General features: G+C 43.4%; 2 protein-coding genes, 1 long non-coding RNA gene and 1 pseudogene across 6 annotated transcripts; 3 read left to right on the top strand and 1 right to left on the bottom strand.

Moving 5' to 3' along the window:
- The first annotated feature begins 2910 nt into the window (after positions 1–2910).
- On the top strand, positions 2911–6220 carry uqcr11 (ubiquinol-cytochrome c reductase, complex III subunit XI). Its single transcript, XM_023977995.2, has 3 exons — positions 2911–3046; positions 3575–3715; positions 5518–6220. The coding sequence occupies exons 1-2, from the start codon at positions 2931–2933 to the stop codon at positions 3693–3695; spliced, it is 237 nt and encodes a 78-aa protein (XP_023833763.1). The 5' UTR covers positions 2911–2930; the 3' UTR covers positions 3696–3715; positions 5518–6220.
- A 3570-nt stretch (positions 6221–9790) lies between these two features.
- LOC111956398 (methyl-CpG-binding domain protein 3-like) lies at positions 9791–14791 on the top strand (annotated as a pseudogene).
- Positions 14792–15460: 669 nt separating this feature from the next.
- On the top strand, positions 15461–23150 carry LOC111956519 (RNA-binding protein MEX3B-like). Of its 3 annotated transcripts, none has more exons than XM_023976980.1 (4): positions 15461–15570; positions 16431–16978; positions 18223–18479; positions 18888–23150. In XM_023976980.1, exons 1-4 carry the CDS (start codon positions 15482–15484, stop codon positions 20070–20072), a joined length of 2079 nt encoding a protein of 692 aa, XP_023832748.1. In that variant the 5' UTR covers positions 15461–15481; the 3' UTR covers positions 20073–23150. The 3 variants fall into 3 exon arrangements, with proteins under 3 accessions (XP_023832748.1, XP_023832752.1, XP_023832751.1); XM_023976984.1 differs by having other exon boundaries at positions 15508–15601; XM_023976983.2 differs by having other exon boundaries at positions 15510–15839.
- Positions 23151–25038: 1888 nt separating this feature from the next.
- Positions 25039–26878, bottom strand: LOC139023488 (uncharacterized). 2 transcript variants are annotated; one of them, XR_011474617.1, is made up of 2 exons: positions 26126–26878; positions 25039–26090 (listed from the first exon to the last, which is right to left on the bottom strand). It is a non-coding gene; the product is annotated as an uncharacterized lncRNA (long non-coding RNA). The 2 variants fall into 2 exon arrangements; XR_011474618.1 differs by having other exon boundaries at positions 26159–26878.
- Between the last annotated feature and the right edge of the window lie 6 nt (positions 26879–26884).

Below are 26884 nucleotides of genomic sequence, written 5' to 3'. Positions count from 1 at the left end.
TGCTAAGATTCTTGGCTCATTTTGTGTGTATTGAAACAATTCTCCATGTACAGTCATGGCCAAAGGTTGAGAATGACAAATTAATTTTCACAAAGTTTGCTGCTTCAGTGTCTTCAGATGTTACTATGGAATACTGAAGTATAATTACAAGCATTTCATAAGTGTTAAAGGCTTTTATTGACAATTACATGAATTTGATGCAGAGTCAATATTTGCAGTGTTTACCCTTCTTTTTCAAGACCTCTGCAATCCGCCCTGGCATGCTGTCAATTAACTTCTGGGCCACATCCTGACTGATGGCAGCCCATTCTTGCATAATCAATGCTTGGAGTTTGTCAGAATTTGTAGGTTTTTGTTTGTCCACCCGCCTCTTGAGGATTGACCACAAGTTCTCAATGGGATTAAGGTCTGGAGTTTCCTGGCCATGGACCCAAATTATCGAYGTTTKGTTCMCCGAGCCACTTAGTTATCACTTTTGCCTTATGGCAAGGTGCTCCATCATACTGGAAAAGGCATTGTTCATCACCAAACTGTTCCTCGATGGTTGGGAGAAGTTGCTCTCGGAGGATGTGTTGGTACCATTCTTTATTCATGGCTGTGTTCTTAGGCAAAATTGTGAGTGAGCCCACTCCCTTGGCTGGGAAGCAACACCACACATGAATGGTCTCGGGATGCTTTACTGTTGGCATGACACAGGACTGATGGTAGCGCTCACCTTGTCTTCTCCAGAAAAGCTTTCTTTCCGGATGCCCCAAACAATCGGAAAGGGGATTCATCAGAGAAAATGACTTTACCCCAGTCCTCAGCAGTCTAATCCCTGTACCTTTTGCAGAATATCAGTCTGTCCCTGATGTTTTCCTGGAGAGAAGTGGCTTCTTTGCTGTCCTTCTTGACACCAGGCCATCCTCCAAAAGTCTTCGCCTCACTGTGCGTGCAGATGCACTCACACCTGCCTGCTGCCATTCCTGAGCAAGCTCTGTACTGGTGGTGCCCCGATCCCACAGCTGAATCAACTTTAGGAGACGGTCCTGGCGCTTGCTTCACAACAATTGAACCGCTCTCCTTGAAGTTCTTGATGATCCAATAAATGGTTGATTTAAGTGCAATCTTACTGGCAGCAATATCCTTGCCTGTGAAGCCCTTTTTGTGCAAAGCAATGATGATGGCACGTGTTTCCTTGCAGGTGACCATGGTTGACAGAGGAAGAACAATGATTCCAAGCACCACCCTCCTTTTGAAGCTTCCAGTCTGTTATTCGAACTCAATCAGCATGACAGAGTGATCTCCAGCCTTATCCTGGTCAACACTCACACCTGKGTTAACGAGAAAATCACTGACATGTCAGCTGGTCCTTTTGTGGCAGGGCTGAAATGCAATGGAAATGTTTTGGGGGGATTCAGTTCATTTGCATGGCAAAGAGGGACTTTGCAATTAATTGCAGTTCATCTGAWCACTCTTCATAACATTCTGGAGTATATGCAAATTGCCGTCATACAAACTGAGGCCGCAGACTTTGTGAAAATTAATATTTGTGTCATTCTCAACTTTTGGCCACGACTACAGTGCATTCAAAGTATTAATACCCCTTATTCCACATTTTGTTGTTACAGACTGAATAAAATATTTGAAAAAATGATCTCCATGTAGCATGTACAGTGTGATTCCACACATTTTCCCCCTGATGTGCATGCTCATTCACTCCATGCATTTGGAAGGATTAGGCTAATGAAGGAAATATAGTGGAATCTTTCCCTGGCCGAGAACGTGCATCTTCATCAATGCAACGGCCTGGGGTGTATTCATTACGGAAACCCCTTACCGTTTAAGAACCAAATTTAGAAAAATGAGTTTCTATTGGACAAATTCAGGAGTTCACTCCGTTTTTGTTTGCTTCCGTTTTAAACGTTTTGCAACAATCTGCGTAATGAAAACACCTGTTCTATTTTAATCCTCAACTCGCCTCGTACTAGGGATCTCATCTGGCATTGTTTTATTGAAGGATTATTTATATGGATATATGTACTCCATTGCAGTCTAAAGATGGATATGAAAGAAGGCTACTGGAGTTGTTTATTCAATTTCCATCAACTATAACTATGCTAAAGCTATATTATTGAGACTCCAAAGAGAATGAAAAACTTGACTAATCCTAGACTTTAATTTATTTCCAGTCCACAGATTTCGGTGTGGAGATACTGATGGTTTGTCAGCACTGGGGGTTAGTTTAAGTAGCAGGTAAGGAGAATTATCGTGGCAGGTTAGGGGAACTGATTTTGCTGGTTAGGAGACAGATTAACTAAATTAGTTTATTTTGCTAAATTACTACAGTTGTAAATTTATCCCCGACGCAACTGCTAGATGGCGCTGTAGTCGTAGCCACAATGGTAAAAAATCATCAGTCTCGACAAACATCAGTATCTTTTTTATTATTTTTATTATTAACAACAAATCAATACAGAAAGTACATGAGGGAACAAGTATATATAGATTATATATAATGGACAATCGAGCTAGGGGGTACAATATCACATTACAATTACACAAGGACCTTAAGGGACATGCATACACTTACAATTCTAACAGCTTTTTTTATTAGTAGAGTATTTAACTGTCTTAAAATACAGTTCAATTTATTTTTGTAGTGTAAGAAAATTAGTTTTTTTGTTAGTAAATTTACATTTGTGTATATGATATTTGGCCAAAAGAATAATGAAATTAATTACATTAAAATGTTTCAGCTTATTTATATCGTATGTAAAGAATCCAAGCAGTACATCTCTCCACAATAGTGTAAAATCTTCATAAATGTGTTCAATTATAAATCTACTGATGTCTTGCCACAGTTTTCTTACATGAATACAATGCCAAATACAAACATCAGTATCATAACGCCGGAAATAACCGGAAATGGCGTAGAGATCCTTTTTCGCATGGGCATGCGCTCAGAGTTTTCCCAGGTTTTCCCTTGGTGGTTAGCAACAACATCCAGCTCCAACATGCTTGGTAAATTGATCGGTCAGAAATACTTTTCCATCGCGAGAACATGGTAAGATAATGTATGTTTACTGACATCTTGCTATTGATATTTGATCAAATAAGTTTCCAATGCAATGTCTTATTCTGACTTGCCCTTGTCTGTTTTACCCTTAGCTAGCTGAGGTCATGTCCGGAAACGTTAGTTAGCTAGCATACTGGCTACTGCGTGCCTTGTATGTTAGCAAAGCTAGTTAATAAACGCAGCATTGACCCGTAGAAGGTTGCCAAGGCCGTGAGCCAGAAACGCCGACCTGACTTTGATCAATTGGAGAACTAGTTAGCTAAGTACCTCATTCTTAAACTAGCGCTAGGGGGCGGCAGGTAGCCGCCAGTATGAGCGTCGGGCCAGTAACCGCAATCCGACGTTCTGCCCTGAACAAGGCAAGTACTGTTTCCCCGGCGACGATGACGTCAATTAAGATAGCCCACGCACCTCGTTGATTCACAGGGGCTGGGTTAAATGCATAGAGTTGTGCAACTGACTAGGTATCCCCTAGCTCGATTGTAAATTACCTATTCAATTTTACCCCCAACGCAGGGTTCCAACGTTGGCGGTGTGGGGTTCAGTTGGAGGGGTGGCATTGGTACACTTCACTGACTGGCGCTTGATCTTGGATTATGTACCGTACGTCAGCGGCAAATACAAGAACGATGACTAGAGGCGTTTCTGTGGCTGAAGGTGAGTAAATGTGCACATAGCATCACAGTAAGGGTATGCTCTCTACGAAGTGGTTTACTTGACTTGTTTTTTTTAGGGGTGGACTGGCCATCTGGCATTTCGGGCAAATGCCAGATGGCCCGTCCATTTTTAGCCCAGTGGGCCTATCTGGCTTGAGTTGTTTTGGTAAAAATATAATTGTCTGGCTAATAATGGGGGCCTCAAGGGGGAAAAAATTGTCCAGTGTGAGGTCTCTAAGGAATGTGAGGGCTGATTTCTGGTCCCAGTTCACCCCTGCCTGTTTTTACAGGGTGTCTCTGCAACAGATTGTCAAACCTAGCTAGAATAGTTCTGACCAGTAGGTCACAGTCAGTATATCTCCCTATAGGTCGGAATGCTTGGCTGCCCGCGCGGGGTAGGGTGGGTATAATTTGTGGAATGTTCCAATAGGAATCTGTTCCAAAAACTTTGTAAATAACAAGGTTGCCAACAAATGAAGCATACAAAGTTGTATAGCGGCAGAATAAGATACCGGGTAGGATGTGGGCTATTTCTTTCACTCACCACGTTTATTCCGAAAAATGTCTGCCCTCACTCTGGTAGCCTATGGACAAGCATTCGATTAATGCCCCGGGTGAAACGGGTTAGCGTTGATTGCATTGGTTTTGGGACCGGGCTGCCTCTCATGTGTGAGCCAGTGATTGTGATTGATTTTGATAAGGCTTTATCTGCCTTCCCAATGAATACTAGTTTGAAAATTCCAACATCTATTTTATGGAAAAGTGATGTTTTCCTTGATGCCAACATGACTGAGCGCAGCAGATTACTGTTTGATTTGAGAAGGGCACTCCTCTCTCACTGCTTTTGCCCATTCACGTCACAGGCCATAGCCCAGGGATCTAAATCAAACTCCCTCATTGTTTCAACTGCTGATTAGCCCAATATTGGACTAAATGAGCCTAAAGTTATTCCTTAGTCCAAGGACCTTACATGTTCTGTTTAAATGGAGAATTGGCTTGAAGCCAAAACAGACAAATACTCCATCTAAATGTGAATCGAATCTCAATTGCGTTACGGTTCAAGAAACATAAATCCCTCCATATCACATCAAAATATTATCACAAATGCTAAATACACACTTACTCTTCTAACCGGTTTTAAAACCGTTGCAGCTTTCCAGTGACAACACGTTTGTGCCGTTTATCTTCCGTTTACACACTGGTGTTTGGCGACGCAGATAGCTAATTAGCACACTCGCGTCTTTTTTTCCTTAAACAAGCGTTGTAACATGGAAATATGGCCATGTGGGAACCCTATAAAGGTGTATATCAATTTGTATTCATTGTTTTTTAGATTTCTATGATAAGGTCCTTATGATTCCAAAACGGTACCGCAAATGATGCATGTTAATGTTCAGACTGAGCATCGCGGCTCTTAACAAAACTCCCCCCTACAGAAGACGCCTTCGTTCAATGACTCTTATGTGTGATGTAATGGAAATGAGTCATGATCAAGGGCTAATTGCTGCTTTAGGTCCTGGCTGTTGTCTTCAATCACAACATTGCTGGCAGCGGTGTAATTGAAGCCAACTAGGGGTTTGCACATGAGCCAGCTTCTTGAGAGAAGGACAATAGTGTCGTGTCCCTACAGGATGATAACTCTGCCTTGCCCTTTGGATTTAAATGTTGAATTTTCACCATACTGCTCATTGCTGGCATCTTCAGTATGTAATAATCTCAGATCCTCAGTGTCGGATCGATTTGGAAAGTCCTTGAAAGTATTAAGTAGAGACTGTGACACCCACCCAATCTTTTTGCCTGTAGGTCAATCTGTGCTGTCAGARACGGGCCAAGAGAGATGGAGAGAGTGTGAACAGACCATCAGGCACCATGACTCAACTCCACCCCAGGACAAAGAGAAGAGGAACACTGCTTTCACCTTTTTCAATCATTTTAAATGGACTTTTCATCCTTTTTTGGTAATTGCTCAGCCAATGGAATGACATGGAGGRAATAGAAATGCATGTATTGAGACATTAACATTGTAATATTTATTCCCTTTTTGTTTGATTGAATTCTGTTGTCATTTTAAAGCTTAGAGTGAAATTCTACTTTTCGGGGTCAGTTAACTTAAGTGTTTCGCACTGGTTTTAACTGTTTGATTTTCCAGAGCGAGGGCTATGAAGCTAAAATCATAGTCTCTGTTTTTCCCTTTGCTTTCGGTTCACTGTATCAACCATTATCGTTTCAGTGTAGCCTGGCTACTATTGGTAGTCAGTCTGTTTCTGCTTCTAAACTGTTGGCATGACAATGATGTAGTTTAGTTCAACGCACAAACTTTTTGGTACCCGGCTTGTTTTCTTGGACCTCCTTTGTCCAACTTCTTAATGATCATGATGGTTGTTTTAATCAAATTAAGTGTACAAAATTGTCTGGTATTTTTCCCTAGCCATTTGAAATCTATCCACAATCTTGTGATGATAATGGGGAAAAACATTAATAAAACGAGTAATGTAACCTAGGTATATTCAGTGCTTTTGGGTTTATTTTTTTCTTTCACCTTTATTTAACCAGGGAGGCTAGTTGAGAACAAGTTCTCATTTGCAACTGCGACCTGGCCAAGATAAAGCATAGCAATTCGACACATACAACAACACAGAGTTACACATGGAATAAACAAAACGTACAGTCAATAATACAGTATAAAAATAAGTCTATATACAATGTGAGCAAATGAGGGGAGATAAGGGAGGTAAAGGCAAAAAAAAGGCCATGGTGGCGAAGTAAATACAATATAGCAAGTAAAACACTGGAATGGTAGATTTGCAGTGGAAGAATGTGCAAAGTAGAAATAGAAATAATGGGGTGCAAAGGAGCAAAATAAATAAATACAGTAGGGGAATAGGTAGTTGTTTGGGTTAAATTATAGATAGGCTATGTACAGGTGCAGTATTCTGTGAGCTGCTCTGACAGCTGGTGCTTAACGCTAGTGAGGGAGATAAGTGTTTCCAGCTTCAGAGATTTTTGCAGTTCGTTCCAGTCATTGGCAGCAGAGAACTGGAAGGAAAGACGACCAAAGGAGGATTTGGCTTTGGGGGTGACCAGTGAGATATACCTGCTGGAGCGCGTGCTGCTATGGTGACCAGTGAGCTGAGATAAGGCCGTGCTTTAACTAGCAGAGACTTGTAGATAACCTGTAGCCAGTGGGTTTGGCGACGAGTATGAAGCGAGGGCCAACCAACAAGAGTGTACAGGTCGCAATGGTGGGTAGTGTATGGGGCTTTGGTGTCAAAACGGATGGCACTGTGATAGACTGCATCCAGTTTGTTGAGTAGAGTGTTGGAGGCTAATTTATAGATGACATCACCGAAGTCGAGGATCGGTAGGATGGTCAGTTTTATGAGGGTATGTTTGGCAGCATGAGTGAAGGATGCTTTGTTGCGATATAGGAAGCCGATTCTAGATTTAATTTTGGATTGGAGATGCTTAATGTGAGTCTGGAAGGAGAGTTTACAGTCTAACCAGACACCTAGGTATTTGTAGTTGTCCACGTATTCTAAGTCAGAGCTGTCCAGAGTAGTGATGCTGGATGGACGAGCAGGTGCGGGCAGTGATCGGTTGAATAGCATATTCAATCGCTCCCTATCCCAGTCTGCTGTCCCAACATGCTTCAAGATGGGTACCATTGTCCCTGTGCCCAAGAAGGCAAAGGTAAATGAGCTAAATGACTACCGCCCCGTAGCACTCACTTCTGTCATCATGAAGTGCTTTGAGAGACTAGTCAAGGATCATATCACTTCCACCTTACCGGCCACCCTAGACCCACTTCAGTTTGCATACCGCCCCATTCAGTCCACAGACGATGCAATCGCCATCACACTGCACACTGCCCTRTCCCATCTGGACAAGAGGAATACCTATGTAAGAATGCTGTTCACTGACTACAGCTAAGAATTCAACACCATTATACCCTCCAAGCTCATCAAGCTGGAGGCCCTGGGTCTCCACCCCGCCCAGTGCAATTTGGTCCTGGACTTTCTGACGGGCCGCCCCCAGGTGGTGAAGGTAGGAAAGAACGTCTCCACTTCGCTGACCCTCAATACTGGGGCCCCACAAGGGTGCGTTCTCAGCCCCCTCCTGTACTCCCTGTTCACCCACGACTGCGTGGCCATGCACGCCTCCAACTCAATCAAGTTTGCAGACGACACAACAGTAGCGGGCTTGATTACCAACAACGACGAGACAGCCTACAGGGAGGAGGTGAGGGCACTCGGAGTGTGGTGTCAGRAAAACAACCTCTCGTTCAACCTGCCGTTTACAGCTACAATAGTCATTTACAATATTAGCAATGTCTACACTGTATTTCTGATCAATTTGATGTTATTTTAATTGGACAAAAAATGTGCTTTTCTTTCAAAAACAAGGACATTTCTAAGTGACCCCAAACTTTTGAACTAGTCAAGGTTGTGTGTGTGTGTGGTGTGTAATCAATTGAAGGCCCTAATCTACAGATTTCACATGACTAGGTAATAGAGATAAGCATCTGTTAGTAACAGATACCTTCAAAAAAATGGGCCTCACATTAATCCTCAGGGTCTCATCACGGTATTTATGTGCATTCAAATTGCCATCGATAAAATGCAATTGTGTTAGTTGTCCATAGCTTATGCCTGCTAATACCATAAACCCACTGCCACCATGGGGCACTCTGTTCACAACGTTGACATCAGCAAACCGCTCGCCCACACAATGCCATACACGTGTCTGCGGTTGTGAGGCCGGTTGGACGTACTGACAAATTCTCTAAAACGACGTAGAGAAATGAATGTACAATTCTCTGGTAACAGCTCTGGTGGACATTCCTGCAGTCCGCATTCCAATTTCACACTCCATCAAAACTTGAGACATTTGTGGCATTGTGTGACAGAACTGCATATTTTAGAATGGCCTTTTATTGTCCCCAGCACACGGTGCAACTGTGCAATGATCATGCTGTTTAATCAGCTTCTTGATATGCCACACCTGTCCATGTGGATGGATTATCTTGGCAAAGGAGAAATGCTCACTAACAGGGATGTAAACACATTTTAGAGAATGTTTTTTTTKAGTATGGAACATTTCTGGTATCTTTTTTTTTCATCTCATGAAACATGGGACCAACACTTTATATGTGGCGTTCATATTTTTGTTCAGTATTTTTATACTGTAGAGATCAGTGGTGTAGTGGAGGGTAAATGCAGTTTACACACCTTTTGATGAAAAATGACGAGACGTGCCATAGGGCACCTTTTTTTTTACGGATAGCCAGGGGCACACCAACACTCAGACATTAATTTACAAACGAAGCATGTGTTTAGTGAGTCCACCAGATCAGAGGCAGTAGGGATGACGAGGGATGTTCTCTTGATAAGTGACCAACTTTACTGTCCAGCTAAGCATTCAAAATGTAAGGAATAATTTTGGGTGTCAAAGAAAGTGTATGGAGGAGAAAGTACATACTTTCCTTTAGGAATGTAGAGAAGTAAAAGTTGTCAAAATAAAAATAGTAAAGTACAGATACCCCCCCCCCCCAAAAAAATACTTAAGTAGCACTTCGAAGTATTTTTACTTATGTTCTTTACACCACTGGAAATTAGAGGTATTTTCGCAAGCCAATGCTAACTAACGTTAGCGCACTGGCTGGAAGTGGAAGTCTGTCGGTATCTGCAAGCGTGCAATAAGATTTTGAGGTGTTTGACAAGAGTAAATGTTTACTAGTGCTGTTTCATCGCGGTACAAAATCCTAAATGCTCATTCTGATAAACATTGTTACACCATGTGCCATCCACAGAATGTCAAATTCCTATAATATCTAAAGCATTATTTTAAAAGGAGACATCGGAATTCCGGAAATCTCACTGATATAAACAGTCTGGCACCATTGCGCAAAATAAACTATGATTGAGCTATGCGTGGGACGGTGCAGGAACTGACCAATGGCAGGTATCAATGGACCGACCAAATGGCAGTCACTAATGGTCGTTTGCTGATATCAATGAGTTTCTTGATAATCAATAACTGATCAATAACATGCACCAAGGGGCGTGTCCTGATTTTAAAAAACGCCCCGAATTGCGGTCTGCAATTACACCATGTTGGAGAGCACAGCTGAACAGAAAGAAAATCCACAACAATAATTTCTAGACTCATTTTTCTATCCTATGCAGATTCCCTAATCGACAAATATCCAGCAATCATAACCTGCAACAAGCATGGAGAGAAAAAGGTAGGTTTTAACGAATTGCTCAAAATAGTATTGAGAAGGATAAGTAGTAAGCATAAAGACGGTATGTTAGACGTTATCGAAGTCTGCAGGAAAGCTTTATAGCTCTCATTAGGGAAAGCGTGTATGTATGTATGTATGTATGTCTGGCTGGCTGGCTGGCATTATTGTTCCTCGATGGAGTAGCCTGGTAGGTAGCTGGCCACTAAAGTAAGAAATCGTCCTCTTACTAGCTAAAACTGTAACAAAAAAGTTAAAAGACCACCGTCTCCAGATTGCATAAAAAAGGCATTGATTTGCTAACGTCAGTTTACTAGCCATCGTTTGTTAACAAACTAACATCAGCACTCCCGTAGCAGGTGATCACACATGTATTTGTTAATTAGCAGGTAGGTGTCGGTCACGAGCCTATTGGGTGCGTTTAACATTCGAGACTGACAAACAAATCACCATGTGTCATAACTACTCTCTTATTTGTAGATTAGTTAGTCACATTTACCCATGATACATCGCGCGTTTGATGCTCTTAAACGGTCAATGTTTACATCGGTGTTAATTGATTCACATGATGTGGACTTTCTAGCTAATACAGTATTGTGAGGGTTATACCGTGCTGTTGGTTAGCTAGGACAGCTAGGACAGACTTTCATGGTTTACTGGTGGGTATTTTTGCAGGCTGAGGCTCTCTGATAACAAAAATGTACTTGATTGTAGTCATTTAGTGACTTACAGTGCATTCATTATAAGATAGCTAGGTGGGACAACCACATCAGTCATAGTAAGTACATTTCTCCTCAATAAAGTAGCTATCAGCGAAGAGCTAGTAAGGGAGGGGAAAAGTCAAGTGTAAGTTCTTTCACGAAAGCCCTTTTTTTTTCTCACTTCAAGTGAGAAACTCACTTTAAAAAAAAATCTAACTCATATCATGTTTTAATATGCATTAATGATAGTTTCCTGAACTGTAATAACAATTATTCAAGTTTCTGAACAGTCTTTGTAAAAATAACTTTTTTTCCATGGTTAACTACGTTAGTAAGTTTTAAAAGACAGGCTGTGTGGTGAGGGTGCCTATTTATATTCATGAGCTCGCTTTGACTGACAGCTCTTTGAAACGCCTATGTCAAGCAACTTGTTGCAGTAAAACCATCTCAAGCTAATTTGGTGAAAGAGAAATCAACTCAAACAACATTGAAATTTCATCTGATATAAAAAAAAATTACCTTTATTTAACTAGGCAAGTCCGTTAAGAACAAATTCTTATTTACAATGACGGCCTAGGAACAGTGGGTTTGACGGCCTAGGAACAGTGGGTTCGCTGCCTTGTTCAGGGGCAGAATGACCGATTTTTACCTTGTCCCTCGGGGATTCGATCTAGCAACCTTTCGGTTACTGGCCCAACGCTGTAACCACTAGGTTACCTGCCGCTTCAAGATATCTTTAAATAAATAAAAAWATATATATATACACAGCTCCAGTTTGGAATGTCTCTTGTGATGCGGTTCACAGCACATGGGACTGGGCGACCCATGAGGAGGCTCACAATTGTCCAGGTTAGGGGAGGGCTGCCCTCAGGTTATTGCCTCAATTGGCTGGCCGGGATGTCCTTGTCCCATGGCGCTCTAGCGACTCCTGTGGTGGGCCGGGCGCATTCACGCTGACACTGTCGCCTCCTCCTCCGACATGGGTGCGGCTGTGTGTCAAGAAGCAGTGCTGTTGTGTTTCGGAGGACGCATTGCTCTCGACCTTCGCCTCTCCCGAGTCTGTAAGGGAGTTGCACCGATGGGACAAGTCTATCTACCAATTAGGGACTAAGTATTTTTTTAAGTAAATAAAGCAACAATCATTTTTCATACTTTGGTCATCATACTTTGATCTGGCTTCCTTAAAATGTAAAATTTCATGAAAAAACATGATTTTGACTGTTCATGACCTTTTAATCAAAATAAAACAGTTATTTTGTCCTCAGTGCCCTCATTATTAAAGTTGTAACTGCAGGTTGCTGATAAGCTGCCCTCGGGTTATCACCTCAATTTAATGCAAATGTTTTTTTGCTGTCCTGTCTTACTGCCTCATTTAGTGACCCTGGAAAGAGATTCCTGAGCAAGCCCCAGCTAGCTCGTTACCTGGGCAACACCACRGAGGTGCAAGCCATTGAACCCTGTGCAGGAAGGATGCTCATGAATAAGCTTCAAAGGAACCGGCACAAGCATCGCTATGACGACAACAACCATCAGATCRAGGTGAGAGAGGGTTTTGTAGACCAGGATCATGTGTAATCTGTTTGACCTTTGAACAATGATCCCTGACCTGTTTCTGTCTGTTTTGAAGGTTAAGCCGGACCTGAACACGACCTTACCAGTCAGACAGRCAGCATCTATCTTTAAACAGCCTGTCACCAAGGTGACCAATCACCCTAGCAACAAAGTGAAGACAGACCCCCACAAGCTGTCGACCAACCAAGACAGGTGAGTCCAGTGATGCTCGGCTCTTATTGGTTGTGATATAATGATACTGTTATGTTATTGCTGCCATATGGTAGGGAGATGAAGTCATCTACTCTGGCCTAGCCCTCAAAGCTTATTATTGGGATGAGTCACTCAATTTAACAAGCTTAATCAAAGCTTGTTAAATCATTCCTGTAATGTGCTAAACATTTTGAGATGTTCTGAGTGGCAATGATTTCAATTTATTTATCACATTAAGTGATGCACGCGGAGTCCGATGTCTAGTTGTTCTTTACACACTGTTGGTCCTCAGCTGTTTTGGGAGAGGAAGCTGAGTGGTCTGAGTGTGTTTGACATTGCAGAAGAGCTGGTGAAGACCATGGACCTTCCCAGGGGCCTACAGGGTAGGTACTGACCTTCCCAGGGGCCTACATGTTGAGTACACACAGCAGCGAATACTTGAGTTTCAATATACATATAAACGCACACAAAATTGTTGGGTTTTATCTGACCCTGTGTATGTCCCCGTCCCCAGGTGTTGGGCCTGTGTGTTCAGACAAGACCTTGCTCTCTGCAATCTTCAGCGCCCTGCACACCAGCCCCACCCCTGTCACTGGTCAGCTGACCGCAGCCGTGGTGAAGAACCCTGGGGTATGGCTCAACACCGCCCAGCCGCTCTGCAAGGCCTTCATGGTTACCGATGATGACGTCCGGTAGAGTACACATATAAACCCTGTGGTAGGGCACAACAACACCCAGCTACTGTGGGGCCTTGTCGTTAACCCTGCCAAGAGGACTGTCATCAATCATTGCTCCCTAACCCCTCTCCCACTATGTGGTGTATGTAGGAAGCAGGAGGACCTGGTCCACAGTGTGAGAAGGAGGCTGGAGGAAGCTCTGATGGCGGACATGTTGGTTCACATAGAGGACCCCACCAATGAGGCAGACGCTCTGAAGAAGGAGCAAACCGAGCAGGAGGACAAGGAGGGCGTATAGCCAAGGTACAGCAGAGCAGTATAATATAGAAATTAAATAGATGGATTGAGGTTACTTTGTCTTTTAGAATGTTGTGTTCTGTGGGTTTGTTCATAATACTTTACGTAGGGAGAGAACGGGTAAAGTCCAGAATTAAAACATTAACATAATTCTGTGACAATACCAGTAGTAACATGCTATAGACAAACGTATTGATTTACTTGTGATCGTTTCTCTCCTACGGGGTTGGTGAATACTACAGAGGGCTGCCTGGAACACTGTATTCTACCCATACATGTACAGGATATTCACCAGGATCTGACTAGCATCGGTCAACATGAAGGATCCTCTCTCCCACTGGGATCTCCACACGTCTTTCTGTCTGGAAGTCGGCCAACTACAATTGAATCCATATGTATTTTCGACCAATTTAAATTGATTTTAGRTGGGGGGGGGGGGGGGGAATTAAGATCTTAGACAAGGCTTTGCAGTTCAAAGTTTAAATTCTCTTATTTTTACCCTCAATAATTGTCTGGAATGTGGACAAGTATGTATGTATGTATGGTGCTTTAGACAACTTAGTCTTACCTTTTGTGAATACTCTTAGCAAGTTAAAGGTCGAAACAGAGTTAACGTTTGTGTGCTTGAGAGAGAGAGTGAGAGAAGGGGGGGGAAGTGTGTGTGTGTTTTTGGGAGGGAAGAACAGTGTGTTTGTGGGGCACCACTCAGTCCATTCCATTTGAAAGGTTCCATCTAGCTCTGTCTTGTGTTGCCCTGGTTCCACTGTCATTTGTGGAGAATTAGAGGGGTGCGGATTGGGCAAGGGACCACATACTGTAAGATAAATTGGAGGCTCAAAATGGACTTAGCAAAAGACTACCTGTTGCATCAGGAATCAGTCATAGATAAACGTGCATCATATGACCTGATATATCCTATAGGTCTTGTTATCCTTATCTTGTTTGGTGTTCTTCAAACAATGTAGTCTGGATAGTCGTGAAGAGCAGTGACCTGCACAGAGGTTGCATTGACTCGCATGGCTCACATGTTCCAATAAGTTCAAAATGGTGCTAATCTTTGTAGATGTATTTTTGCTTTCATGTTACATTGAACTGTCAATAGATGTGAAGGCTGACATAGACTGCTCCATTACTCTGAGATAGTTGCCTATTTGGGATTTAAAAAAAAAATGTTATGTACTTTGTGTCAAGTCACAATTATGCCGTAGTTATTTAACAGATTTTTTTTTTCAGGTTTTAAATGCTATTAAATGTTTACCTTAACCTGTTCTTGATTTGAGGTATGAATGCGAAGATCATTCACTGTCATATGAAGACGTCTGAAAGTAGGAACCCCCCCCATGAATTGTAATTGTTCAAATTATGCTTTGTAGTAAAATAAAATGTTTTTCCTCAGAGGGATTTGTTACCATTGCCTGTTTTAGAAATTGTAAGTCAAACATCAAGCAATTTTTTTTTTTTCTATAACAATAAATGCAGTCTATTGTCATCTGTGTTCTTTTAGATGCTTGCTATGTGAGATCAGCAGACGGAGAAGACTCCTCACCAGACTTGTCTGGTTTGGTAGGCTACGTAGTGATTCTGTAGGTAGGTCAATGTGAGCATCAGAAGTTGAAGCTTGAGTTTGCATAGCAATCAATAATGGATAATTAATGTATTATTCTAGAGACTACATGGAATCTGGCATCTATTATTCAGTTATTGTCCCATTTGGTCAACCTCAAGGGGTTGACAARCACCCACACAATAACGGGGACATTGCTTTCGCTCTAGACCTTCAGACACAGTTGGTGATCTTGAACTGCTACCCTTGACAAAAATGTTGAGGTTGATAGGTTATTTTGTCCCCATTTTCCCAATAACTCACTCTACCCAACCTGTAAGTTCTGACACCACCTTAGCACCCATAACTGTCAATTTCCCACGACGTTCTCAAAAACTGACACGGAACCATCAAACGAATTATAATTTGCTTTATCAATTTCCAATGTGGAAAATGATCCACCAGCACAATAACTGAGGTATAAAATAACAATATCAATCGCGACGTGCGTGCCTTGGCCTTTGAACCCATTGTTGTGTCGCGGATGACGTCAGTTCTGTGTGCGAGACAGGCAGAGCGGCGTGCGCCTGGCGAGACAAAGGCGGCGGACCAGGGAACAGCTAAGAGAAAGAGGTTAGCTAGATCCAGATACAATTTTCGGGAGGTATGTGCATTGAAATGTAATAGACTACGAACCGATACGAAAAATGATGGGCCGCTAAACGACATCTGGCTGGAATAGGTTCTCATCAACAGACTGTCCCTTCTCATTCGTTTTTAAACATTTTATCCAACGCCCCCCAATTTAGCGAGCTAGCTAGCATTAGCGCACTGGTCGCCACTCACCATTCCTTCAAGAATCAAAAGAGAGGAACTCAATAAAATCGGGAGTTGGCCAAAGGGTAAAGTAAATTTCAAGATATTTTACCCCCCCCCCCCCAAAAAAAAGTATTTGGCTTAGACAAATTATTTAACTGAAGTATTTCTGCTTTGCTTTCCAACTAACGTTAGCTAGCTGTGGTACTCCCAAACAAAGGGGACGACAACGTGACTGACTCAACTGTGGAACTAGCTAGTTTGCTAACTAGCGTACTATAGCTAGCTAACAACAGATTAGCGCTTTCCCAAATTTGATGCTCCCTTTTCGGGATGATACCGATTGAATAGACAAAATAGAATGATCTAGTGTTCAGTGTTATTTAATATTGGCTTATTAAAATATGTATGATGCACATTTCAACAAGATAACCAGTCAGTCACACAGACTATTTTTGTGAGACAGAATGCAACACACAGACAAAGCAGTGTAGGAGGCTTGAAGGGGACGGTGTCCAAGACGAACAACACACTAACCTATTTAGTTATGGAACTAACTAGCTGTATGACAGCAAATGTTTTTTAAAACTTTTAGTACATTTCATTTGTGTGTTTTCTAAAACTTATCATGCCTAAAAACGTTTTGTGCTGAAACTCCCTTTGTTTGCCTCTCCCAGAAAAGAGCGCTTTTACACCCACAGGCGACCCAAGATCGGATGTTCATCCTCGGGGACTATGCCTAGCCCCTTATTCCACCCCGAGATTATGGACCACGACATGGTAGTGAGCAGCCAGCACAACGGGGTCAGCTTGCCCCGAGAAACGGATCAGGAGTCCCGGGACGAGGGCCATCAGGAGGCTCTCCGCTACGCCCTGGACCAGCTGTCACTTATGGCCCTGGAGAAGGTGGACTGTGGGGGCGGTGGTGGAGGGCACGTTGACCCACTCGACGAGAACCAGGGACCGGTCTCCGAGAATTGCAACGGCGGTTATGTCAACCTGCAGTTGCTGGAACACCCAGGAGGCTCCCGGGAATCCCCGACGTCCTGCTCCCCGTCTCCAGAGTACTATGGATCGGGCGGGTACCACATGGCTGGCCCGCACTCTCACTCCATGCTCGGGGAACAAAACTCAATTATCTGCAATCGCAAGAGGAGTGTCAACATGACCGAATGCGTACCTGTGCCCAGCTCCGAGCACGTTGCTGAAATAGTGGGAAGACAAGGTAAGAATTCGGTATTTTTCCCACTTTTGTTTACCTATGTGGTTTGGCCGTAGCTAGCTAGTTCATAAGCTATTAAAGCTAACCTTATAGATGTTAGGGTCTAGTTATTACAAACTACCCCTCTCATAACCACGAATGCATAGGACCATGCACCAGACAGCCTTCCTTTGTTTGGGTGGTGATATGTCTCTGAAATGTATCAGCGYCTGGTGTTATTATGAGAGTTGTTATTGATGTGTACAGTGGATGTTGTTTATTCGCATAATACATGTAGACATAGAATGATTTACTGGCCTTATTTGCGTGTCCTTACAGCAGTGTTAAATCAACTACAGATGTTATTGGTTGTGTATGGTGCATGGGTAGGGGGGAGGGGTGGGAGAGGGTCAGACAAAGCGGCAGATTGTCGGGAGTCTGGACATGTCTAGCAGGCTGCACCAAACAAAAGAATCCTATCGAGTAATTTAGCGATATGTACGAAATAATTCACCAATTTTAAACAATATGTCTGGTGTTTATATTGACGTCCACGTTCAAATTAGATTTGTAGTAATTTTATGTAATTCATACTCAGCCCTAAAGCGAGGCAGTTGGGATGGCCGCCGCGCAGAACACGGGACTGGGCGGTGTTTTCGCCCCGCATCCAGCCCAGTCGACCGCTCTCTGCCGTTTTTCAAAATACATACACATTTTCTCTCCGCACACATTTAGCACAATATTGACTACTTAACATACACACAGTGGCTATGCTTGGCGCGCCGTTGTGGCTACGTTATGGCATTATTCTCTTTGTTTGAAAATGCCATGCTTTCTGCCTACCAGAATGACATCACACACGTCCCATCCTATTGGTGGGTGAGAGCGAACTGTCCATATTTAAAGAAACAGTTCAGCGGTCCTTGGGTTAGCGTTAGAAATGCTACGAGGCTAATAAGCTACAGGCGTACATAATGGAAATATATTTTTGCCATGCTGTTTGTCAACCAGTGAATGCAGTGCGGACAGATTATTATTTTAACCAGTTTAGTAAACATTTGTCCACAACAAAGTCCTATTCTCTGAATCAATCAAGTTAGTCACAGTAGCTATATATTATGTATTATTCATATTCATTTTATGAAACAACCATTACTTTACACAAAAATTCCCCTATTGAAAATTATTAATTCTCAACTCCGCCAAACACAATTGGCCAACATTGTTATTTCCCCTCTTCCTCGCCTTTCCATCTCTCTTGGCCTCAGGCTGTAAGATCAAGGCACTGCGTGCAAAGACCAACACCTACATAAAGACCCCGGTGAGGGGCGAGGAGCCCGTGTTCATCGTGACAGGGCGCAGGGAAGATGTGGAGATGGCCAAGCGGGAGATCGTCTCGGCGGCCGAGCACTTCTCCATGATCCGGGCGTCCCGCTGCAAGGCCGGGGCCACGGGCACAGGAGCACCAGGGACGGGGGGAGCAATCCCAGGACCCCCACACCTGCCTGGACAGACCACCATACAGGTACGACAACCACAGTGGGAGATACAGTAGCCTAATGTTTTGTTTGCTTGTTGTTTATTTAACCAGGTGAGTTTCATTGAGATGGTTATCTTTGTTTCACGACAAGGGAGCCTTTGCCAGTAGCCAGCATCACAAGTACCTGTGGAGATATACAAATATGGGTTAGCTAAAATGCCCCCTCGTTGAATAGAGGTCATGATAATATCTAACTTCTACTTTCATACACTTAGTTCACAACTGTTCAGTTCCATTTAAATTGCAGTTCTTGATATTGTTTTACTGCTCTGCCAGTACATTGTGTGATTCATCACCTGTTTTTATGGGTATGTGATTTCCTCCTCCATAGTTTTACCTGGTCAGGTGACGTGGTCTGGAAAACCCTTACTCTTATTTCCTCCCCTGGTGCAGGTTCGGGTGCCATACCGCGTGGTTGGGTTAGTGGTTGGTCCCAAGGGGGCGACCATCAAGCGCATCCAGCAGCAGACCCACACCTACATCGTGACACCCAGCCGGGAGAAGGACCCTGTGTTCGAGGTGACGGGCATGCCAGAGAATGTGGACCGAGCCCGGGAGGAGATCGAGACGCACATCACCTTGCGGACCGGGGCCTTCGTGGACCTCCAGGGAGACAACGACTTTCACACCAACGGAACCGACGTTAGCTTAGAGGGCCTGGGCTCGCTGGGCGCTGCTCTCTGGTCTCGGGCCAACAACCACCATGCTGCCCCTCCACCCCCGCCTCCCCCTCCACCACCGCCACTCCCCCTGGCCATGCACCACTCATCTGGGAGGAAGCTATCCTCCTTGGCCTCCTACCATCAACACAAGGGAGGGATGGGCTCTGAGAGCTACAGCGCCCCCAGGAGGGCCACAGAGGGAGGCAGCCCAACCAGCCCCTTCAGCACAGGCTCCAGCAGCGCTGGAGGAGGAGGCGGGTTCACCCCTGGCCTCCCCTCTGAGGAGCTGGGCTTTGAGTTCAGCGCCGCCAACATCTGGGCACCCTTTGTCAATGGAGGAGGAGGGAAGGTCCCAGGCTCCTCCCAGCAGCAACCTCTCCGCCGAAACAGCAGCGGCCTGAGTGGAGGCGCCATCACACCCCGCCTGTCCCCCACCCTGCCCCCCGACGCCGTGGTGGGACCCCTGGATCATCCGATGGCCCGCCGGGCCCAGAGCGACCCTCTCAGCGCCCTCTCATGGCTGCAGTCGGGCGGTACTGGTGCAGGGACCATCTCTGGAGCATCCAGCTCCGGAGGCTCATCCACCGGTTACTCCTCCTGCTCAGCCTCCTCCCTGCCCGGAGGCTCTCCCACAGACTCAGAGGGCGGGGGCAGTGGAGTGGGCCTGGCCTCTGGCATGCTGGTCCGGCTGAAGGCTGCGGCAGGCTCTGGGGCTGGAGGTCTGATTGGTGTAGGGCCAGGGGGCGGGAGCAGGGACTGTTTTGTGTGCTTTGAGAGCGAGGTGACAGCGGCACTGGTGCCCTGCGGCCACAACCTCTTCTGTATGGACTGCGCCGGACAGATCTGCCAGTCCGCTGAGCCCGAATGCCCTGTCTGCCACATCCCTGCCACACAGTGCATCCGTATCTTCTCCTAATGAACCCCCCTCCAAAGACAAGGGAGGGAAGGGGACACAAGGGGAGGTGAGAGGAGGGGTGTCATCTTAAAAAACATCACTTTTTGTCCCTCTGGCTATCCAAGAGAACTGCAGTTGGGCATCAACTGTGGAGGAACGGACACCAACAACTTTTGCGAATAGGGTGGGCTATAATGATTACAATATTAGAAATGACACTATACSGATGTTGATTTAATTATAATAACTATGACAAGAATAATGGTAGTAATAATAATAATGAATATTATTTCCAGACGGGCTGATTTTGATTGATTCTGCAGACTGCAGAAGCAGTTGGGCTTGGAATCAAGAGAATTCACGGTGGACTTGTGTCTTATCTTTCTTCAGGCCTTCATTCTGACCTGGACAAGCCTTCAGGACTGACCTCGCTCAGCCTCTAGGTTGCCTGTCTGTATAGTTTCCATTCCCTCGCGTCTTCTTCAGATATCTGACTGCTTCTTTCACAATCCTTTTCCTTTGCCACTTTTGTAATTAATAACAGATATTTTTCGACGGAGCTGCCTAGACCTGCACCTTTCTGGTTTCTTTCCGATGTTCTTTGACAGGATACGAAACACTGTTTTTCTGGTCTTCTCTGTTCTCTTTAACTCTCTTTCTCTCATGCTGTAGTATAGTGACGTAAAGAAAAGGCTTTGGGATTGTGGTATGAGCCTGTAACTGACTTTGAAACAGGCACAGAAAGAGACACCTATGAGACGAGGCTGAGGGACCTCATAGATGTTATGAATGAAGACTGAAACACTTAAGATATTTATACTGTTCAAAAACTGATATTCAATGTCTTGGTTTTAACGTCCAGTATAGGAATAATATAATAGTTTTAAGTTATTTAAGGAATATCAGTAGTAATGCCATAGGTCAGTTACTCAGTCCCCGTTGGTCTGTCTTTCTCTCAAACCCTCTCTTCCTATCTCCCCTCTACCCTCCCCTCTCTCCTTCAATAGTTCCAGAGTTGAGCTTTGTTTCTGGTTCGATTGAATGAAGCGGAGCCGAGCCTTGTATTAAACCCTACTGTTGTATTCCATGTCGAAGGCTCAGCTGACAACAGAATGTGTAATTGAAACAAACATGTCTTGTTTTTGGCTCCATTCCTCTTTCTTCCCCTTGTGGAGCTCAGTGTAGACACCTAGCCATCCACATGACAAACTAAACCCAGTCCACCCAGATCTTCCATTTTATACAGTTTGCTTTGGACAGCTAAATATTTTTTAGATAGGTTTTGGCTTTTTCACTGTAAACTGTGGTCCGGTTTGCCCCTGACTTCTCTTTCTCTCTGTCTGTTTCTCTCCGTTTCTCTCTGTCTCTCTCTGTCTGTCTCTGTCTGTCTGTGTGTGTTGAAGTCCAACAGGAGAATATTGGTCTTGGTGATGTCACACACACAGGAATGTCTCTGCCAATAGGGATCTTGGTTAAGAGGAGGCGGCCCGTCCCCAGTATTAAGGGGCGTCAAAATGAGCCGTCTCTCTGTGCACTGCAAACCTTGAGCGACACATTGTAATGTCTTTAGCCCCCACCTCAACTCCCCCAGCTAAGCTCTTTTTCTCCTAGTCTAACCCCGGATCACCCTGCCCATTCGGCAGTGGCATCCTGGGAGATATGTTTTCTGTGTATTTTCGTTCTAGTAAGTTCACATCAACTGCCTCTCTCCTATGGTGTTTTTAACTATGATGTGGACAGGTTGGTTTTGTTGTGATGGTACGGTACACAGTTGTAGTATGTAGCCCTTTGAACGTACGGATGTATTCATAGAATGAGACAAGCCATGATAAACAAGATTAAAAACAGGGCTTCCTATGAGCACACACACTACATTTTCAGGTGTTTAACATTCTCATTGGTGACAACAGCGAGAGTAATCAACTTATCCTAATGGCAGCTAGTAGCTATTTCATCCAGGGCTTCCAGACACTATGTGTTCAAACCCAAACAGCTGCAGAATGTGTTGCTTGTTCTTTTCTCTCTGGTCTACGTCTATAGAACAGTAGTCAACCTTGTTTTTTGGTCAACCCTGTTAGTACCGGTCTGTCTCAGTGGTCAACCCTGTTAGCACCAGTTCTTCTAATTCACGTCCATCGTCTGTGAACAAATTAACAGAAGGCCCTGTTCCAATACTTTTCAACTGCAGCCTTCCTTTCTCCCCTCACACCTTGAGGTACTAATCAGTGATCTACCATGTGTGGACAGGTGTTCCCAGCAATAAGGTCACTTCAGATCAGTGATTGCCTTCAGGGAGGGAGAAGGAAAATATGCATTTCAAGAGAATGAACACACTTCACATGGTATAGGCAGAGCTGAAGCCAAGCTACTTTTTAACAAACCCCTTCTGTGTGTCTAAGATGCCTGACTAAATGAGCTAGCCAAGTGAAGGGGACAGCGGCTTGAGGTCTTAATCTGTAATCTAATAGTCAACCCTCCTCATTTAGATACACAATATCTCTCCCAACTTGAAAGGCCCTCCATGTCCACAGATGTGGAGCTAGTAGCCACTGAGGACAATTGACTGAAGACTACTCTAATGGTGCGAACTTGCTACTGACACAGATACTGTTTTTAGAAAAAAGGAACGGCCATATAGGGCAGCACAGGGGCACAGCGTCCCCTCTCCAGCTCCTCTTTTAGGAATTAACTGTACAACCCTGACCACCCCGTGGTCTCTTTCTCTCTACCCTCAACGTGAGAGCGATCAATCTGTGTAAACTGGCAACCTGTCCCTGCTGGGCTTGGTGTCAAACGTTTAGTTCTCTGCTCCTGCAGACACAAGTTAGGTGCAGGGGAGGACGTGACCATGTCTTTAAAGGAACAGCTAGACTGTGAGTGTTTGTGTGAATCTCCTTTAGTGTTAAATGGAGGCCAATTTTAGAAGTGCCCCTTTTTTCCAGAACTGCCCATGACTTCTGTCACTTAATGTCCATAGTTGAATTTGCCAGGTGGTTCTGGTGTAGGTTCTGGTCTGGTTGTTCCATGGTCCAGAGTGTTATGGTCATGTACAGTAACAAACAGCTAAAAGGTACAGAATATTCTCATATTCTGCAGATACATTTTTTTCTGAGCTTAACCTCGCCCCTCTCCTTTAGGTTTGAAAACAGGGTTTATAGAGGCTCGTTGAGTGATGATCTCTGACCTTTTTGTTACAGAGGTGGGCCCAGAGAGCGCCACGCCCATCTGGGCAAGCCCCTCCCCCTGAAACTGCCTTTCTATTTGCTTTAATTCTTCTTGTATGCAGAACCAAAATGTTACGTCAGCAAACAAGGTTTCAGGCCTGACTTGTATGTATATACCCTGAATACAATCAATGGGATCTCGTTTTTTTTTTAAGTTACCAGACTTAAGTAATGAAGTTAAGTGTAGTTTTTAAAAACATGTATAATTATTTGTAAGTTAACCATATGCATGTCTTCAAGCCATCAGGCATTAGAGGGGAAAAACTTTTTACACATTTTTATTTTTACAATTTATTTGCTTACCTAAATATCCCAGACAATAATGTGACCGTTTTTTATTACTTCAAAATGATTTTTTATTTACCATATTATTTTCCTTTATTTCCTGTGTACTACATATAGCCAATTTTATAACAAAATGAGAAAAATATTGAAGAAATTTTTAAATTGAAATATATTTTATTTGAAAGTTTATGGACCTTTTAACCGTGAGCCGGAACAATTGTATACGCATATCATTTGAGCTGACTTGACGGTTATGAGAAATGTATCAAGAGTTTTATTTTTTATGCTACTTTAATAAAATCTTGTTTTTGGTTTCTTTTTTTACTGTAAAACAATAACCCTATTGTGTTTGCATTTTCTTTCACCTCTCTTTAGCTTACTTTATGGTCAGACCACATAATTGAATACCACCTTATGCTTTACCAAATTAACTAAAGTAAATCTTAACTCTTATGCTCTCAACTGCATTGTTGGTTGTTAGTAAGCATTTTCACGGTAAGGTCTACCTACACCTGTTGTATTCGGCGCATGTGACAAATAAGATTTGATTTGATTTGACTGTAGAGTAGTAACTAGTAGGAGGTTACCTTGCATTCCACACTTTCAACCAAGTCAGGCTGTGTTGGTCTTTTGACCGATCCGAATTGGGCCGCCAGTCTAAACTGAGTTGTTCTTCCCCTCTAATCAGATTTAGACCTGGAACACCAGGTGGGTGCAATTATCAGAAATAACAGAACCAGGGCTCAGTACATAGCGTAATAGGACGTTCAATTGAACGGTGCTGTGCTGAATGACCAGTTGAAAACGGGAAGGGTTGCCCTTTAAATACATCACTCATTGCTTCACGGCACACCCGCCGAACGGAGCAAAGGTATCTCTGTTCAAGAACGTACGAAAACGTGTYTCTCATTACAAGCCGCTCTGCAACGTAGCAAACGTTCAATCAAACTGAACGCACCTCGTAGGGTAAGTTTTGAATAACCCTGGGATAGGGCATGAAAAAATGTATGCACTCTACTGTAAGTCGCTCTGTATAAGAGCGTCTGCTAAATGACTAAAATGTAAATGACATTTTAAGAATGCTTATTTGGGGTGGTTTGGAAATTGAGGACAGGGGCTATGTTTATCAAAACTGAAGCATGAATGTCCATAGACTGCTTTCAAGGTAATGAAACGAGTAGCTTTTAAATATGGGTGAACTATCCTTTTTTATCCCAAGTTGGGCACGTTGTCATCTCTCATTCCACCACATGATGGCAGTAGATATCAACCATGGGTTATGAACGATCGGGGTGGGGGGGTGCATACTGCCAAAGCTCTCCCATTCAGACGGGATGCAGCTGCAGTTTCCAGCAGACAGCTTCTGGAAACAGTAGATAGATTTAGTAGGACAGTACATGGGAAGGACAGTGTCTTTTTACATGTGATCACTGCGCGTCAGAGATGCTCTAATAGAGGAGAGAATAAAGTACAGAAAATGGCAGTTAGACACAAATGGCCTTTTAATAGGAAGCAGTTCACAACCAGGCTGCATTCTAACCCACCTTCATTCTAGATAAAGAACAATCAATCGTAATGATAATAAACAAATTAGAAACATCCTCAGTAGAAAATAATTCTCTCATGCGAATTCCGTGTACACGCTACATTCATATTGGTTAAATATTTGTATGTATTCACAAGCCTTTTAAAAAATAAAATGTTATAATTCATTATCATTACATAGGTATTCAAATGAAAAGAGAAAAAAATCCCATTATTGGTAACATTAAAGAGACGCGTGCTGGCACGATAAAGTTCATTTTCCCTTCATGCACTGGTGTTTGTTTTTATTCACAGGGTGGGCATCACTTGGTCTCCATGGAGATGTGGTGGCGTGCATGCATGTCATCATCTCACGTGTGCCCTTTTGTGCTTGCGCATATGTTAGTGTATGTGTATATGTGCGTGTGTGTGCAGTCTTTCTATGAGTGGTAAGAAACAGCAGGTTATTGGAGTTAAATTAAGTGATACATGTGCTTTCAGAAGCACCACTAGCAGTACTGTCAGCTGTCATGATCATGTGATGTGAAATGACGTTCAGAAGCCTTGCCTTTGGTTAAACAGAAGCTCAGAAGATAAAAACAAAAACAGAACAGCAATGTATTAGCTCTCCCTCCACAATGCAACATGACACAGTCCATGTTGCTCTCTAGCCATGAAAATAGCAGCAGAAGCTCTAGAGTTGATTCAAACTCATGTACAACAAGCACAAACATCACAATACAAGCATTTTGTGCCAACACCCATATGGCATTTGCATTGTAAAAAAGAAAAGTCATAAAAAACTATATTGTGACACTGGAGAGAGCCAGTGAAATGTGTTGTTTTACAGTCAGCCATGGTGGAAAACGGGAAGGGTTGGGTAGGGTGCCCCTGGAGCAAATTACAATAAGATAAGTCTTTATATGCTGAGTGGGTGGTTGATATATAGATGGCTTGATGTGGTAATATTAAACTACTACGATGGCTTGATGTGGTATTATTTAAGCTGACTACGATGGCTTGATGTGGTATTTATTAAACTACTACGATGGCTTGAATGTGGTATTATTTAACTACTACGATGGCTTGATGTGGTATTAATTAAACTACTACGATGGCTTGATGTGGTATTATTAAACTACTACGATGGCTTGATGTGGTATTATTAAACTACTACGATGGCTTGGGCGTTGACACTTCTACTAGCCAACACAAGTCTTTGAAAAACACTAGCTGGTCCATTTGAGTTGATCCATTCATCTCAATCTCTGCAAAGTCATCCTCTGGAAAAGTCAGACCAGGAGCTGACTGAACAGCAGATAGGAGAGGTCTTAATGTAAGCCGAAATTCATTCTCTCCAATGTACAGTATTCCCAAAGTATTTCCCAGTATGCCAAGCAAAACACACACATGTCCTATGAGAAGGAAATTGAGATGAGTCCATTATAACAAGGAATTTCCCACTCAGTGGTCCAATGAAAATGTGGGATTGGCATTCCACTCCTTGGATCATGGTATTGCAGTTGGAATTCCTGGGCATGCCACAGGTCTCCAGTGATTACGTTGGGGTTATATTGCTTGCCTCTACATACCACAAATAAACCCTGAGCCCAGAAATCAGGTAGGACAGAAACGACGGACACAGACAGACACACACACAGCCATACTYCAAAACGGGCTAAAGCTTATCCTCAGAAAAATGCAGGGCCAAATTGTCAAAACAGACAAATAGGTATTGCCTTAAAAACACAGAATCAGATGATTGAAAAGGCAGTCAGAGAAACCATGCAGTTGCTCTGT

The sequence above is a fragment of the Salvelinus sp. IW2-2015 genome, linkage group LG32 (assembly GCF_002910315.2).
Source record: "Salvelinus sp. IW2-2015 linkage group LG32, ASM291031v2, whole genome shotgun sequence".
Taxonomy (NCBI): Eukaryota; Metazoa; Chordata; class Actinopteri; order Salmoniformes; family Salmonidae; genus Salvelinus; species Salvelinus sp. IW2-2015.
Note: the sequence above shows the minus strand (reverse complement) of the source record. Positions and strands in the feature narration are given on the sequence as shown.

Bases quoted from the DNA above. Each gene is read 5' to 3' on its own strand.
- uqcr11 (XM_023977995.2), top strand. From the start codon at position 2,931: ATGGGCATGCGCTCAGAGTTTTCCCAGGTTTTCCCTTGGTGGTTAGCA. The intron at 3,047-3,574 runs GTAAGATAATGT...CCCCCAACGCAG, and splicing joins TTTTCCATCGCGAGAACATG to GGTTCCAACGTTGGCGGTGT.
- LOC111956519 (XM_023976980.1), top strand. From the start codon at position 15,482: ATGACGTCAGTTCTGTGTGCGAGACAGGCAGAGCGGCGTGCGCCTGGC. The intron at 16,979-18,222 runs GTAAGAATTCGG...TCTTGGCCTCAG, and splicing joins TGAAATAGTGGGAAGACAAG to GCTGTAAGATCAAGGCACTG. The intron at 18,480-18,887 runs GTACGACAACCA...CCCCTGGTGCAG, and splicing joins CTGGACAGACCACCATACAG to GTTCGGGTGCCATACCGCGT.